Below are 17,139 nucleotides of genomic sequence, written 5' to 3' on the forward strand. Positions count from 1 at the left end.
ACTTGGCTTGTATACCCTTGAGTTTAGAAGGCTGAGAAGGGATCTGATTATTAAAGGATTGGACACTCTGGAGGCAGGAAACATGTTTCCGCTGATGGGTGAGTGTCGAACCAGAGGACACAGCTTAAAAATACGGGGTAGATCATTTAGGACAGAGATGAGGAGAAACTTGTTCACCCAGAGAGTGGTGGCTGTGTGGGATGCTCTGCCCCAGAGGGCAGTGGAGGCCCAGTCTCTGGATTCATTTAAGAAAGAGTTGGATAGAGCTCTCAAGGATTGTGGAATCAAGGGTTATGGAGATAAGGCAGGAACAGGATACTGATTAAGGATGATCAGCCATGATCATAATGAATGGTGGTGCAGGCTCAAAGGGCAGAATGGCCTACTCCTGCACCTATTGTCTATTGTCTATCCCACACATTTGAAAGGTTTATAATATAACTGTAATTTTGCTGAATATCTTCAGATAAATAATCTCTTAAAATGTCCTCATTACATGATCAATCTGTCCTTTAAGTCAGTCCGATGTCCTAGCTTTAACCACTGTTGCTTGAAACTCATTGCATTGTGATAGCTGTCTAGAATTAGATTAGATTAGATTACTTACAGTGTGGAAACAGGCCCTTCGGCTCAACAAGTCCACACCGCCCCGCCGAAGGGCAACCCACCCATACCCCTACATTGAAGAAGGGCTTATGCCCGAAACGTCGATTCTCCTGTTCCCTGGATGCTGCCTGACCTGCTGCGCTTTTCCAGCAACACATTTTCACCCCTACATTTACCCCTTAACTAACACTAGGTGTAATTTAACATGGCCAATTCACCTGACCTGCACATCTTTGGACTGTGGGAGGAAACCGGAGCACCCAGAGGAAACCCATGCAGACACGGGGAGAACGTGCAAACTCCACACAGTCAGTCACCTGAGGCGGGAATTGAACCCGGGTCTCTGGCGCTATGAGGCAGCAGTGCTAACCACTGTGCCACCATGCCACCCACAAATTAACCATGACAACTCTGAACCTCTTGTACCTTACTATCCTGTACCTGAAAATATTGTTCTTCATTTATTTCATTCCATTAATGTTCCTGTCTATCTCTTTCTAAATTCTTTGTTTGAGCCTAAAGGCACCAAGGATATGAAGTCATATTTCACTGTTCATGGACTATAATTATTTTGGGATTGGATGGTTAATTTGTGAGTGCATGAGTGAAATTGAAATAGACCAAACTACTTTTATCTTAAGACCATATGACCATTAGAGGGAGGAACAGAAGTAGGCCATTCAGAGAAATTGTGGTTAATGTGATAATCCTCAGGTCTACTTTCTTCCCTGTTCTTCACTACCTTTCCACATCTATCCTCTCAAAGCCTCTAAAAGTCTTGTATATTTCAATAAGGTTTCCTTTCATTCTTATTTATTTCAAAATTTCCATAGAACCCCAATGGTGTGGAAACAGGCCATTCAACCCATCAAGTGCACAATGACTTTCCGAAGAGTACTTAACCCATACCTGTCCTTACCCTGTCCCTATAAGTCTGCATTCCCCATGACTGCACATCCCTAGACACTGTGGACAATTTACCATAGCATATACACCTAACCTGCACATCTTTGGAATGTGGGAGGAAACCGGAGCACCTGGAGGAAACCCATGCAGGTGATGTACCAACTCCACATAGACAGTCACCCTAGGGTGCAATTGAATTCAGGTGCCTGGAACTGTAAGGCAGCAGTGCTAACCACTGAACCACTGTGCACCCATGCATAGTTTATATTGTTAATTTGTGATATCATCAACATAAATCTGTTTCCCAGGATATTATTGATTTCTTTTGGGTGTCCTGAGTACCCATTCCGTATCCACACACTAATCATTTTACATGCCATTTGGACCATCATGTGATAGCTCTTTGTAAGAGCTAACCATTTAATTCTGTGACCTTGATGTTACCCCATAATACCATTTTTACTTTTGAAATATTATTTAAGTAGTCAATAACTATAGACTTCTGAAGAGTAGAGAGAACTAGGCATTCCAGTGCATGAGTCACAAAAGGTTAGTATGCAAGTACAGCAAGTTGTTGTAAATTTAATCTTTGAAGGCAGATCAGAAGAAGTTTACTAGATTTATAGCTTGAACGAATTGTCTTATGAGGAGAAATTGGACAGGCTGGCTTGTTTTCCCTAGAGTTGAGAAGAGCAAGGGATGATTGATTTACATTTAATGAACCTTAATGGTCATGACAAAGTTGACGCGAAAAGAATGTTTTCTCTGGGATCAGTCCAGAACTAGAGATTACCTGTTTTAAAATTAAGAATCACCCTTTCAGTTTAAAGTTGAGAAGAATTTCCTTTTCTCTCAAGTGTTGTGCGATTTTGGAATTCTGATCCTTAGAAGATGGTAGAAGCAGCGTCACTGAATACTTTTAAGGCAAATTTAGATAGATTCTTGTTAGGTGAAAGAATCAGAGGTTATCAAGGATGGATGAGAATGTCAATTTCAGAACAAAAACTGATGTGCCACCAATTTTATTGAATGGTAGAGTGGACTTAATTGTGAGAAAGTGAGGACTGCAGATGCTGGAGATCAGAATTGAAAAGGGTGATGCTGGAAAAGCACAGCAGGTCAGGCAGCATTCAAGGAGCAGGAGGATTGACATTTTGGGTGTAACCCCTTCATCAGAGATGTTTGTGGAAGGGGAAGAGCTGAGAGATAAATGGAGGAGTGGGGCTGGGGGTTAGGTAACTGGGAAAGTGATAGGTGGATGCAGGTGGGGGGTGATGGTGATAGGTCAGAGCAGAGGGTGGAGTGGATAGTGTGGGAAGGAAGAAGGACAGGTGAGACAGTTCAAGAGGATGGTACCGAGTTGGAGGGTTGGATCTGGATGAGGTGGGGGGAATGGTGTTGAGGAAACCAGTGAAATCGATGTTGATGCCGTGTGGTTGGAGAGTCTCAAGGTGAAAGATGAGGTCCTCTTCCTTCAGGCGTCGGGTGGCTAGGATTTGGCAGTGGAGAAGGCCCAGGATTTGCATGTCCTTGGTGAAGTGGGAGGGAAAGTTGAAGTGGTCAACTGCAGGGCAGTGGGGTTGTTTGGTGCATGTGTCCCAGAGATGTTCTCTGAAATGTTCCATGAGTTGGCATCCTGTATCCCCAATGTAGAGGAGATCACGTTGAGAGTAACGGACACAATAGATGAGGTATTTGCACATGCAGGAAAATCTCTGCTGAATGTGGAAGGATCCTTTGGAGCCTTGGATGGAGGTGAGGGGGGAGGTTTGGGTGCAGGTCTTACACCTCTTACAGTGGCAGGGGAAGGTGCTGGGAGGGGAGGGTGGGTATATATTTGTAAAAGGCTACATGCCCTCTTTCTGTGCTGTAACAATTCTGTGTTTCTAAAGAATATCCAATTCCCTGTTGAACCTAATTCTATACCTCTTGGCCTTATCATCCTTGATCACAATGACACACAACATAAATAATATTACCTTTGTTTCACCTCCCACTGATTCTTTTACCAAAGTTCTTACATTTGTGTTGCTTGGTTAGTGACCAAAAGCCTTTAAGCATAACAGTTAAAGGAATGTGAGAGCTATTTGACACACAGTGAGTTAAAGTTTCTTGCATTGATTTATAATAAATACTGTTCAACTTCAGCTCTGTATCCATGCTTTGCTGTAATTTACAATATGATCCTGATTTTAACCTGAAATTTTCCAGCTTTGTATAACATTCAAACCAAAACTCTTTGTCATTTTGGCATGGTTTTATTCGATATAGAATGTTTCTAAGCTATCTTACTGTTCTCACATATTAGGCTATCTCACCAGAAAGATATTTATTAGAATACTCCTGCTTCAGTTATGAAATGGACTTGTTGGATTTGCTGCTGGTTTTGTGCACTCTACAGTTGAATGAATTAAGTTTTCACTATTTGTGCAGGATAAGAACTCTGTTGATTAGTGAGAAGTGTGAAACTGCTTCATGATTGGCTGGTTTCCTATCATTCTACAAAAGAAACAAACTACCTGAAAAAAAAGCTTTAATTGGTATTTTGGCTGATTGACATTAAAACTTGCAATAAAGGTATTTCTAAAAAAAAAGTAAAAGATGTTTTAGACTTGAGCCAACATGTTGTGAAGTGTGCTTCCTGTCAGCTGATCAAACAGTGACTGATGGTATTCAGTGGTTAGTCTTCAACTGAAATATCCTGCCTTTCAATCATAAGCATGTTGCTATTACATCATAAGCCTGTATGGGGAAACAAGTGTTAATGTATGTAAGTTTCAGATAGATTAACATTAACTTATACTATTTTAGATATAGCAAGTAAGGAAGCTGTTGTAGTTTGTAATGTTAATACCATGAAATTTTAGCTTTCTGTTAAATTGGTAAATGATTTCTTACAGTTGCCCTAATTGTATATTACACTTTTTTTTTAATCAATTCAAGATGCTGTTGTATAGTTTTGTTTAGAATGTTTGTTTTGCTGCAGTCATTATGTCTATTGCAATTTTTCTGTACAGTTAAACTAATTAAGAAATTAATGGAACACTTTATAGTCTAAATAGACACAGTCCCCCTCTGGAAATGGCCTTTTTTGTAGAAAGTGAAACTTCTTCTTTTAAGCCAATTGTGTTGCTCATGAATGTTATGTGTTCTAATAATTTTTCTACCTCTTGAATGGAAAGTGTGGTCTCTGTTGTAACCAGTGGGCGTTAAAGGAACCATCGAGACCATCGTTCCAAGTTTACAGTTGAGAAAGAGGTTTATCTGAAAACTGAAGTCATTTGTTGTCTCCTAATTATTTCCATCTCCCTCCCAATTGCTTTGCCTTTCCGTTTGCATAAGAAGTAGGAGCAGGAGACAACCATATGAGTCTGCTGCAGGATTCGCTGTGTTCAAGGCTGACTTGTGCTTCAGTGTTGGTTTCCAGCCTGCTCTCCATATCCCTTGATTGTCTGTGACACCAAAAATCTGCCTACCTTTGCCTTAAATATGTTCAACAATGGTGTATCCATGACCCTCTAGGCTAAAACCCTTTTGAATGAAGATTCTCACAACCCTTTTGAATGAAGAAATTTTCCCTTCATCCTAAACTTAAATGAACAGTCTTTTGATCATGAAACTACCCAACCTTGGATTATTGCCCCAGTGAGAAAGGAAGGTTCTGGTTTTCAGCATCTGAATTGCTCTGGGGATTAAGTGTGGTACAAGCAGAGTGAATGTTGCAAAGTTCTGGCAGTTTCCTCTCTCCTGCTATGTGATTTCACAACTGGTGCCATAATGGTCAGTTGCATAATTAAAAAGATGAAGGGAGAAAGATTATTTGAGAAAAGTCATCATGAGCTCTAGTGAGTAGAGCATTATGAATCTCATTCAAAGATGCTTTGAGATGAATGTTTCTGTTTTCAAGCAATATCTCAATGTTAACCTTTTTAAGCCCTTCACAATATTGAATGTTTCCTCTCATTCTTCTAAATGTTAGAGAATGTAGGTGCAATTCACTCAGCCTCCTATTGCAGGACAACCCTCTGGGCAGCTGTTATGGCATGGTCATAGTGCCCCTACCTTTAAGTCAGGAGACCAAAATTCAAGTTCCACCTGCTACAGAGGTAGCTAATAGCATTGCGGAACAGGTTGATTTAGGAAATGTCCATAGTCACACTTTGGAAACAGGGGATGCAACAGGCCATTTGTTTACAAGTGGCAACAAAATAAATAGGACAACCCTTTGATCCTAGGGATCAGTCTTGTGAACCTTTCTTGTATTGGCTCCAATGCAAATATATCCTTATTTAAATATTTAAGACCAAACTGCACATAGGATTCCAAACATGGTCTCACCAGAGCACTAAGCATTTGTAGTTAGACCTTTGTTCTCATACTCTAATTCTCTTGCAACAAAGATCAATGAGTCAGTTGGTTTCCCAAATACTTTCTATGTCTGCATGCTAGCTTTTTGTAATCCTTTATATAAATATATCAAAATCTCTATTAAACTGAATAGTTTGAGATTCACTGTGACATATAATATTTATCAGACCTCTTTCTCCTGCATGTACATACAGAACCTCTCTGCAACAGCACTGACTCACTCTATTGCAGTATCTATTCTGGGCTAGTTTCACTTCATACTTTGCCATCTGACCCTTCGCCAATGCATGTGTTTACCTGCAAGAAAAAGAAAATGATCTCCTTGTGTGCATGAATCCGCTTTGGATCCTTCCTCCTCTTCTCTGACCCCATCCATTATTCTGATCTCCTTCTTGCTAACTGTGTACTCATTACATTTTCTGACCTCCCCTGCTCTCTGAACAATCCGTGCATAGCAAAGGACTCTGCTTTATCATCTTACATTTCTGTCTCAAAGAATTTTGAGCTCAGTACATCATTCAGCTCTTCTCCTGTCACCTTCCCCTCCATGCTTGCTTCTTTGGATAAGAGTTCTCTTGCCAACCAACAGGCCAATTTGCCCATCTCCAGTATTGTCCCTCCATCCAGACTGCTCCCTTGGCCTTTTACCTGCTCTTGATCTATTCAATGAGAACTGTTGATGTAACAGCCATCTTAATTTCTCTGCTCTCATCCCCCACTCTAACCTGACTCCCTCAGAATTTGCAGCAATCTCAGATCTAATCCTGACATTGTAATCACACCCACTGACATGGGTGGTGCTTTGGTGTCTGTGTACCAATGTCTTCCTTGGTAAGGCTAACACCAACTCTCAGACCCGATCTCTCCTGGATGCGATAACCCCAATGTTGAACATCAAGCCATTGCTTCCAGTTTTGTCACAGATCTCTGGAGATCTTCCCTCCACAGTTTCTCACCTCAGTTCTCCCAAACCAGAACAACCTGTTTCTATCATCTTCCCAGAATCCATGTACAGGACTCCATTGGTAGACACATTGTTTCAGCCCGAATGATTTTTCCTATCTTGATTCTTACTTTTCTCCCTTTGTTCAGTCCTAATAAGTTTGTATGAAAGCACATTTATTAGGTCAAGCTAAGGATTTGGCTTTCACGTTCAGTGGATTTATCACTTGATAAAGGAAATTTCAGGAAAGAAACTTTGAAGGGAAGAGTGAAGGGGCTATGCAAACCACCTACCATGAAATGAGGCATTTCTATAAATGTGTTGTTAGCTGGAGCTGAATAAAGACCAATTGAGGCTTGTTACTCCTGAGTAACAAGTACAGGTTGGTACAAAACAATCTATCAGTGAAATCTGCAAAAATAAAGTGGTGAAACTGAAGATAACAAGCATTCTCAATTTTGTTCAAGTCAGCCTTTTTCAAGCATACCGCCTCTGAATATTGTGTTAACTAATCTTCTTCGTTTTGAAAGGAAGTGGTATCATGTATTGCTTTAAAACAGAACTATAAAGCAATTCCCACACTAACTTATTTCATCCCTTTTAGCTTTCGATGTTTTATTTATGTTAAGTATTGAGATAGTGAGCTATTGTGGAATAGTTCTAATCAGTACTGGATGATTTCTGCCACTTCACGCAAATAGCACCTCCCTATATTTTGTAAATCTGATATGCTGTGGTGTCATTAATTTCTTTAAGTTAATTTCCGTGTTACATTAAAACAATAAAAAGGGAAGTTGAAACCAGTTGTGCTGCTCGTTTATAAGGTTTCCCATTTAGGCTAAGCAGTGTTGGCCTTATGCTTTCAGCTAAAGGAAGAATGAAGATGGTAGGATTCCACCATTCCATGTACTGTGACTTGGGGGTATTCTTGCAGGACGGACCTAATTCTAATCGCATTTTTCCATGCTCAGAAGTGGAGTGCTCTGCTGGTGACCAATGCTACATATTTTTATCACTGAAGGTTTAGCACGTAGTGCACAAAATTGGGTTCTTTAGTGTCACTTTTTAGATTAGATTAATTACAGTGTGGAAACAGGCCCTTCAGCCCAACAAGTCCATACTGACCCTCCAAAGAGCAACCCACCCAGATCCATTCCCCTACATTTACCCCTTCACCTAACACTACAGGCAATTTAGCATGGTCAATTCACCTAACCTGCACATTTCTTTGGACTGTGGGAGGAAACTGGAGCACCCGGAGGAAACCCATGCAGACACTGGGAGAATGTGCAAACTTCACACAGACAGTTGCCTGAGGCAGGAATTGAATCCGGGTCTCTGGCGCTGTGAGGTAGTAGTGCTAACCACTGTGCCACCTAAATGTTTTAGGTGCTTCTGAATTGTGTTAGATCTTGCACAGTGGCTGAGTTGATGTGTGTGTGCTGATTTGAGGCTACAGCTGACAATTTGCAGCTCAACATTCCAGACTCTCATGGCTGAATACATGCTTGGCAGCTCGCAGAGTACACCCTCACCAGTGCAGTTTAAAGGGATCATCATCTCCTTACAGCTTAATTGCTTGTTAATTTCTCCTGGCTGTTTCTGCTTGTGATTGTGATTTTTAAGGTTTCTGCACAAGCAGATGCAGCCAGACGTGGTGGGCACTGGGTCTTACTTTTAAGAATAGAGCATGATTTGGAGGATAATCAGAGGCCACACTGAGTAGAACAAACAAGAAGTGGAAGGGGAAAAAAGTGCCAACCTACAGGGCCTTTTTTTTTTGTGAAGTGAGTGTGAAGAACTACTTCCAATTGGATACGAATTCCCACATGGCTTTACCTTCCTTCTTTCACTGACCATTGCATTGTCATCCTAGCCAAAAGCAAAAATAAACATGAACCATCCAACCAAATTTACAAATGTAATTATAAAATATAGCATGCACATGTAGGATTAAGAATTTTTATGCCCAAATCACAAAAAGGAGCATAAATCCAACCCATTAATGACCACCCTGTTGGTCTACTCTTGATCATCAGTAATACAATGGAAGGGGACATTGACAGTAATGTCAGGTGGTGCTGACAGTGGTATAACCTGACTACTCAGTTTGTATGCTTCCAGTCCGATTTGTCCTTTGGCCTAATTATAGCCTGGGTCCACACGTAGACAAAAGAGCTGAACTCCAGAACTGAGATGAGAGTGATTGCTTTTGAGATAAAGTTGCATTGGATGGAGTGTGGCGTTCAACAGCACGAGCGTAATTGGTGTCAATGGGAATCCAAGACAAACATTTCACTGGTTGGATTCGTACTTTGCACAAGTAAGATGATGTGTGGTTGTTGATGGTTAATCACATCAGCCGCAAAACATCACTAGGAGTGTCCTCAGTCCAACCATATTCAACTGCTTTATCAATAATCTTCCACCACACCCCCATCATACTGTCAGAAGTGGGGATGTTTGCTGATGATTACACAATGCTTAGCACCACTTCCAATACTCCAATACTAAAGTTGCATATGGACAGGGCCCATAAGACCTGGACAAGTCCAGGCCTTTCTTTGATGCAAATGTTACTTGCAATTTAAGCTTCAGACCATGACCATCTCCAAGAGAGAATCGAAACATTTGCTCCTTAATGTTCAATGGTGTTGCCATCACTGTGTCATGTGCTATCAACATCCTGGAGTTTACCATTAACCAGAAACTGATCTGGACCACTTAAATACTAGGGCCAGAAAATTACATTAGAGGCTAGGAAATCTGTGGAGAGTAACTCTGCTCCCAACTCCTGAAAGCCTTTGCACCACCTACAAGGCACAAATCAGGAATGTCATGGAATCCTATTCACTTGATAAGTACAGCTCCCAAGTGAACCTCATCAAGTTTGATCATATCTAGGACAATGCAGCCTACTTGTTTAGCACCCCATTAACCACTTTCAACAGTCATCCCCTTCATCACCAATGCACCTTGAAGGATAAGGACAGCAGATTCATGTTTCCCATCATCCTGATTTGGAACTATATTACCATTGCTTGACTGGAAGAACTGTATCTTTTTTATTTTGTATTTTTTAAAAACTGGAGACTGAAATGAGAGAGTTGTCAAAAATAAGTGTTTGCAAGAGTGGCTGCAGCTTTGAAAAGCAAGTAACCTGAAACCCATGCTAGACATCATATAAACAATTATTTGCACAAGCAGTGACTATAGAATTGCAAATGATTTGGAGCCAAGAGGTTGCCCTGATGCAACTTTTGCTTGTCAAAAGAAGTTGATTGGTCCATGGACTAGTGACCAATTATCAATCACCGATCCTTTTTTTTTTTGCCTGCCAATCACTGAGATTGATTCTCATGTAACTGAACAGCTTAGAGCTGGGAACAAGTTATAGTGAAAGACGTATTTGGTTCTTCAGCTCAGGTGTTGTAAATTCATTGTATACCTGCAGAAAACCAGTTTCTTCAACAGTGACTGCAAGCTATGACTTTTAACTGATAAGTCATAAGACTTGATAAATGAACTGACCATCTTATGTCTCTTTTCAACCAGTGGAAGAAACTGGAGAAAGAGATTCAAACAAAGTACTGTCCAGCAGTTGATTCATAAAGATTATTTCAAAAACAGAACCCTGGAGCAAAGACTACTGAAATGTCTTTCCAGCTTTTTTTTCCATAACTTATTTTCCTTGTCTGTGTAAGGGGGTGTTTGAGGGTACTAGAATTTTATTTAGTAGCAATATAAGCCAACGGTTTATGATTTGATTACTTGTAGCTTGAGTCTAGTTATTTACAATCAATAGCGATTCATTTACAGTATAGAAATCTCCTCATCTAAGTTTTCTATCAACTTGGGTCTGCAAATTAGGGGAATGTTGCATTTTTTTAAAAACTTCTAATCTTTGTGATAACACAAGTATGTGAGAATGGCAGATATTGATTTTCAATGCATTGCTACAATAGTTGTACTGCTGTCGCCAAGTAAAAATCCTGGAATTGCCATCCTAATAGCATGATGGCTGTCCCTAGACTCTAAAGACGGCAATGGTTCGAGGAAACCATCACATTCTCCAGGGCAATTAGGGATGGGGGGGTAAATGCTGACCGAGCAAACAATGCCAATCCATGAACAAATAATATGAAAAATATAATTCTTTGACTGTTTAAAACCAAATATAAGTAAGTGAGAGCTTCCACTTTTAATTTTGTTTCGGTACAGTTCACCTTTATCTTTATTCACCCCAGCATGTGGGTGTCTCTGGCTAGGTCAGCATTTGTTGCTCATCCTAATTGCCTAGAGGGCAAGTAAGAGTCAACCACACTGTTGTGGGTCTGGAGTCACATGTAGACCAGACCAGATGAGGATGGCCGATTTTCTTCCCTAAAGGGCATTAAAGAAAAAAACAATTTGGTTGAAACGGTTGACAACGATTTCATGGTCATTATTCGACTCTTTATTCAATTCAAATTCTTGAATTCTTTATTCTATTCAATTCAATTCAAATCTTCCATGATAGGGTTTAAACCTGGATCCCAAAAACAATAGCTAAGTTAGTCAAGGTCTTTTCCCCAGAGTAGGGGAGTCCAAAACTAGAGGGCATAGATTTAAGGTGTGAGACGGAAAAGATTTAAAAGGGACCTAAGGGACAACTTTTTCATGCCAAATGTGTTGCGTGTATGGAATGAATTGCCAGAGTGACTGGTGGAAGCTGGTATAATTACAACATTTAAAAGCTTTGGTTGGGTACCTGAATGGGAAGGATTTAGAGGGGTATGGGTTAAGTGCTGGCAAATGGGATTAGATTAATTTAGGATACCTGGTTGGCATGGGCAAATTGGACTGAAGGGTTTGTTTTCATGCTGTATATCTCTATGACTCTAATAGTCTTATAGCTATAATACCACTTGGCTATTGCCTTTAAACCCAGCAAGTTTAAAAGTCAAGAAAATATTTTCACCAGTCACATCTGCGTAACACAAGTTTTTGTAATCATTTTGTATTAGTTGTTAAAAGGAAGTGATGTGAAAGCTGGCCTTTCCCACAAAACTGTCCACGCTGCAAATCAAATGAGTTAGCCTAGCAAATTTCCACTAATTACATCTATTTGTGAGCCTTGGAAAAAGATGTTAAAATTATGCCGAGTTTTTGAGGTTTAACTGTACTAGTTGGGGTATTTTAAACACTGTTAATTTTTTTTTAGTTTGATGTTGAGTATCATTTACAGGGACTGGAACCACATCAAGAAAAACAGGGATATTACCAACACTACATTATTTATTCCTAGTGGTGATGTTTCTATGTGAAAATATAAAACTTCCTACTTTTAGCTAATACTATAGAAATTGGAATTTTAAGTTCGGTCAAATGTATGGCAGAGATTGGCAGCTAACACCAATGTGACATCATTCTGTATATTTTTAAAAGCAGTTTTCAGTTATTGACGGCTTTCGGCTTCATAACATTTTTGGCCAGCGGTATACAAATGAGTTTTAGAAACATAAACAAAAAAAGCTACTGAAAATTCAAGCAATTTGCACCAAGATTAGCAATTACAACCAAAGTAGGAACTTGCCCCGTGTTTACAATGGTGATTTGAGCTATTGGCTTCTCGTGATACCAAACAACCTTTCAAAGCTTTTCAATCATGCACATGTTTGAAGTTACGATCTTTTTTTTTCAAAGTTGTTATCACAATAGTAATCTTAAGCATTTGCAATCTCTGGCTTGATTGTGTCTTTTTCAATTACTGTAAAATCAGAAATTGATATTACTGTAATAAAAAGTGTTGAAGTGTCACATCCCAATCGCATGAATTTTAAACACTAGTCTATTGATTGGTGTGGTCTATTGGAATCTTAATCAATAAGGAACAATTCACTGGAGTTAATAGGCAGTTTGGTGATCTATCGTTGACTGTTCATAATCTATTCCAGGACTTGGTTTTTTCCATTTTGTCTCTCCAACTCTTTCACCTCCATGCAGCGTCACTCAGCTTGGAGCATGGGAGACCTTTCTGCAAAATGTGCAGTTGTGTCAGCTTCAGCACTTCTCTACTGTACATCCGATCTCGCTGTAACAAATTGCCAGTTCCTGTGTTACTAAAAATAGAGGTTTTATTCTTCACCTTAGAAACACTGCCTTCTAGATGAAGGTAAGTTACTTCGGTCTTGTTAATATTTTTTCTTAATGTGGTTGCAGTTGTTTAAGGACACCAAGGACATGCAGGTCCTTGGACTCCTCCATCGCCAGACCATAGCAACACGACGGCTGGAGGAAGAGCGCCTCATCTTCCGCCTAGGAACCCTCCAACCACAAGGGATGAACTCAGATTTCTCCAGTTTCCTCATTTCCCCTCCCCCCACCTAGTCTCAGTCAAATCCCTCGAACTCAGCACCGCCTTCCTAACTTGCAATCTTCTTCCTGACCTCTCTGCCCCCACCCCCACTCCGGCCTATCGCCCTCACCTTGACCTCCTTCCACCTATCACATTTTCAACGCCCCTCCCCCAAGTCCCTCCTCCTTACCTTTTATCTTAACCTGCTGGACACACTTTCCTCATTCCTGAAGAAGAGCTCATGCCCGAAACGTCGATTCTCCTGTTCCTTGGATGCTGTCTGACCTGTTGTGCTTTTCCAGCAACACATTTTCAGCTCTGATCTCCAGCATCTGCAGTCCTCACTTTCTCCTCAATGCTATTGATGTAGTTTTCATCAAGGTCACATGAATAGACGATTGGCTAACCAACAGAAAACCAAGTCGGGATAACTGGATCTTTCTCTGGTTGGCACAATGGCTATTTGTTGTCACAGGGTTTGGTCCTTGGGAGCCCAAGTAATAACAATCTATATTAATGACTTCAATGTGGGGATAGAAAATACAATGGCCAAATTTGCAGATGATTCCTAAAATAGGTGGGCAAGTAATTTTGTAATAAACGTTTACAAATTGTGGATAGGTTTGGTGACGGGCCAAAATTTGGCCAATGAAGTTTACCATGGATAATTATGAATTATCCACGTTGGTTGGATGATAGAAAGGCAACTACCTATCTAAATGGAGAGAAAGTTCAGAGTGTTTCTGTGCAAGAGGGATCTGGTCTTTGTGAATGGTAGATGCTGAAACATTGAGTAACTTTGAGGAGATGGACAGACAGATTTTTAATTAGTAATGGGCTGAAGAGTTATGGAGAATAGGCAGGAAATAGAGTTTAAGCTGAGGTGAAATCAGCTATAATCGTATCAAATGGCAGAACAGGCTTGACTGACTGCATTGCCTTGACCTGCTCCTAGTTTTTATGTTCTTTGTTTGTAAATTTGGAATGTTAGACCATAAGACATACAAGCTGAAATTAGGCCATTCAGCCCATCAGTTCTGCTCTGCCTTTCAATCATGGCTGATAAGTTTCTTAACCCCATTCTTCTGCTTTGTCCCTGTAACCCTTAATCCTCTTGGCAATCAAGAACTTACCTATTTCTGTCTTGAATATACTCAATGACTTGGCTTCACAGCCTTCTGTCACAATGAATTCCATAGATTCACCACTCTCTTAAGAGGTTTCTCTTGAAAAGGTTATACTGCTAAATAATTGGTCTCTGGAATTCCCCTGCCTTTTATCTGCATAATCACGGGATAGCTTCAATGGACCGTTACTAAGATATTAAAGAAAACATTTAGTTAATAAAGTCATTTTTTTCACTTTATATAGGGTCTCTGAGAAAAAGCTGGGCCGAGTGGTCTAAGGCGCTGTTTTAAAAAATTCTCAAGGTCAGGTTCGTAGGAGAGTAGTCTGACACAGAACAAACGACCAAGAGGCGAGTCTGCTAGAATATGAGCATTTTATTCCCCGCAGCGTCGCCACAACCAGGTCTCATACTTACAACGGGTCTGGCTTATACTCACTCTACATGTTCCCGGAACTGGGAGCCGTCAGTTCTCGTAGAGCGGTTGCCAACAACCCACGCTCGGCGGTTAAACGTAACCCCGGAGCAGACTCACCGAACTGGAGACTTTTCCAGCTGATACACTCTTTTCCAGATATAAACATTCATGTGAACAGCAGAGCAAGGCTAAAAAACACATTCCATTCTGGTTACATACAGATAAGAAGATTCACACGGGGAGGTGTGTAATAAGATTCACACGGGACTAAGCAACACCTCCATTCCGGTTAGATTCACACATGTATTGGGACACAATTTTACACCACAGGCGCTGGACTCCAGTTCCAGTCTCAGTTGAGGCATGGGTTCGAATTCCACTGCTGCTAGCGATCCAGTCATTCTGGGGTGGCACGATGGCTCAGTGGTTAGCACTGTTGCCTCACAGCACCAGGGTCCCAGGTTCAATTCGACTGTGTGGAGTTTGCACATTCTCCCCGTGTCTGCGTGGGTTTCCTCCGGGTGCTTTGGTTTCCCCCCACAATATAAAAAATGTGCAGGTTAGGTGAATTGGCCATGCTAAATTGTCCATAGTGTTAGGTGCATTAGTCATGGAGAAATGGGTCTGGGTGGGTGGCTCTTCGGAGGGTTGGTGTTGACTGGTTGGGCTGAAGGGCCTGTTTCCACACTGTACGGAATCTAATCTAGTATCATTAGCAGATCTGTTGTCTGTTTTAAAACCTCTTTTGATAGCCTTATTTGGGACCAACCTAGAATAAGTCGTCTGTTATCATGGGACCATTACGAGACCCTTGGTGTACTAGAAACAAGTATGTGTTGAAATGACTAGTTTTATTTTTATTTCAGCTCCAACATAGTAATTCCAAAAAAGCAATACTCCAGCGGTCCAGATATTGTTTCACTGCATTATGGGAATGCAAGGTGCTAACAGTACAAATGAACCACTGGACATTTATAATTTTAAACTCAATTTCTTGCAGTGAGAATCATGTTTAAGCATGGATGCCCTCTTTGGGAATTAGGTAGAGTGGGGAAAAGGCAGGAAAGTGGTGTTGAGGCCAACTTCAGATTGACTGTTTCCTGCTCGAGCATACTCCTCCTATTTCTTATATTCTTGCCTGCTGTTAGATGAAATAGTCTGTTGTAGTAATATTGTATGTGTTTACCACTAGCAACTATGTTGAAAGGACTTTTTGAAGTGAATCTCTGACATGATCTGTTTCAATTTAGGGAAATTCTTTCTTTGATGCTACAAAATCATAACAGTATCCCTTGTGCTCAGAAATATTCCAAATCCTGAGCAAGCAAAAGTGGTCCTTGAACAGTTTTGTGTTCTGTTTTGTTTGTCAGCTCCATTTGTCATTTTTCCTCAATCTTGTCAGTTTTGAAATCCAGAATTAGTTAAGTGGTTTGAATTATCAGAAATGAGAATAAATCATTGCAACTCAGGCGAAATTTAATCCAGCAACAGAGCAGGACTCTGAATAACTTGAAGTTTGCCTTTTATTAACAATACTTAGAATATTTATGAATTTATCTGAATTGTAGATATTTCCTAACCAACCTATTCAGAGATATTATGACACATCTCTGGAACATGTGGGCAAATTTTGTTAGTTATTGAACGATCTGACTCTAAGGATTCTGATGAAATTTAGTTTGCATATTTCAGTAGAGAGCACCACATTGTTAAGCACAGAACCTTCGATTCTTGTGTGTGTGCTGATCTTTCCTCAGATAGTGGACTACTATCTCACTGAGCATAGTGGCTTACAATGACCTCAAATCCAAGAAACAGGGTGTTGTGAAACTATCTTCTGTTTCTAGCCTCTTGCCTCATTTCCACTAATTTAAGTAAGAGACTGCTTTTGGAAGCAGCTGCTTAGCAGGGTGGACACAGCTGTTTGTGTGGAACAATGGCAGAGCCAACAGCCCTTTCTACACACTTCAATGTTCTTGCAACATCGAACGGAAGTCTGGTTTCAAGAACTGACTTGGCTATTTTTCACTAACATACCATTGTAAGAGGTATAAAAGCATCATATGATGCAAGTTTATTTATGCTATGAAACTTAACTCCAACCTAGGATGTTCCACTGGGAGTATATTTGAAAATAGAAATCTGCAGTCAAAGTCAACAATTTTTGCTTCTCCTCTTATGCCTACAGAATAAACCTTTCCTTCCATTTGCTCACTTATCTGGCAGCTTTACCAGATCTTGACTGATCTGGAACACACTGTCAGTGTGTGTGTGGTGAAGGTTTGAGAGTTTTGTAGTTTGTCTTACTGTGACTGCACTATTTTTCTCAAGCAGTAAGTTTAAAAAATTTGTATTGGACTTTTTCTGAATCTGTGGTTGCTAGTACCTCCTGCACAAACAGTAAGACTAATCCTCATAATTAGCTGTAAATAAAT

The 17,139-nt window shown here is 40.4% G+C and overlaps 1 protein-coding gene across 3 annotated transcripts in view; it reads left to right on the forward strand.

The window, feature by feature from the left end:
• zgc:153184 (uncharacterized protein LOC751652 homolog) overlaps window positions 1–17,139 on the forward strand; it is a 65,267-nt gene that overhangs the window by 16,144 nt on the left and 31,984 nt on the right. Inside the window, exon 1 of one of the 3 annotated variants that reach the window (XM_043701031.1) lies at window positions 4,166–4,282. The exons of 1 other annotated variant lie outside the window; for it this stretch is intronic. In XM_043701031.1, the coding sequence (XP_043556966.1) occupies window positions 4,259–4,282 (24 nt within the window). In that variant the 5' untranslated portion in view covers window positions 4,166–4,258. Of the gene's footprint in view, window positions 1–4,165; window positions 4,283–17,139 lie in introns of those variants that run through there. One more of the 3 variants, XM_043701034.1, reaches the window with a different exon arrangement.

This window comes from Chiloscyllium plagiosum, chromosome 12 (assembly GCF_004010195.1).
Source record: "Chiloscyllium plagiosum isolate BGI_BamShark_2017 chromosome 12, ASM401019v2, whole genome shotgun sequence".
NCBI lineage: Eukaryota > Metazoa > Chordata > Chondrichthyes > Orectolobiformes > Hemiscylliidae > Chiloscyllium > Chiloscyllium plagiosum.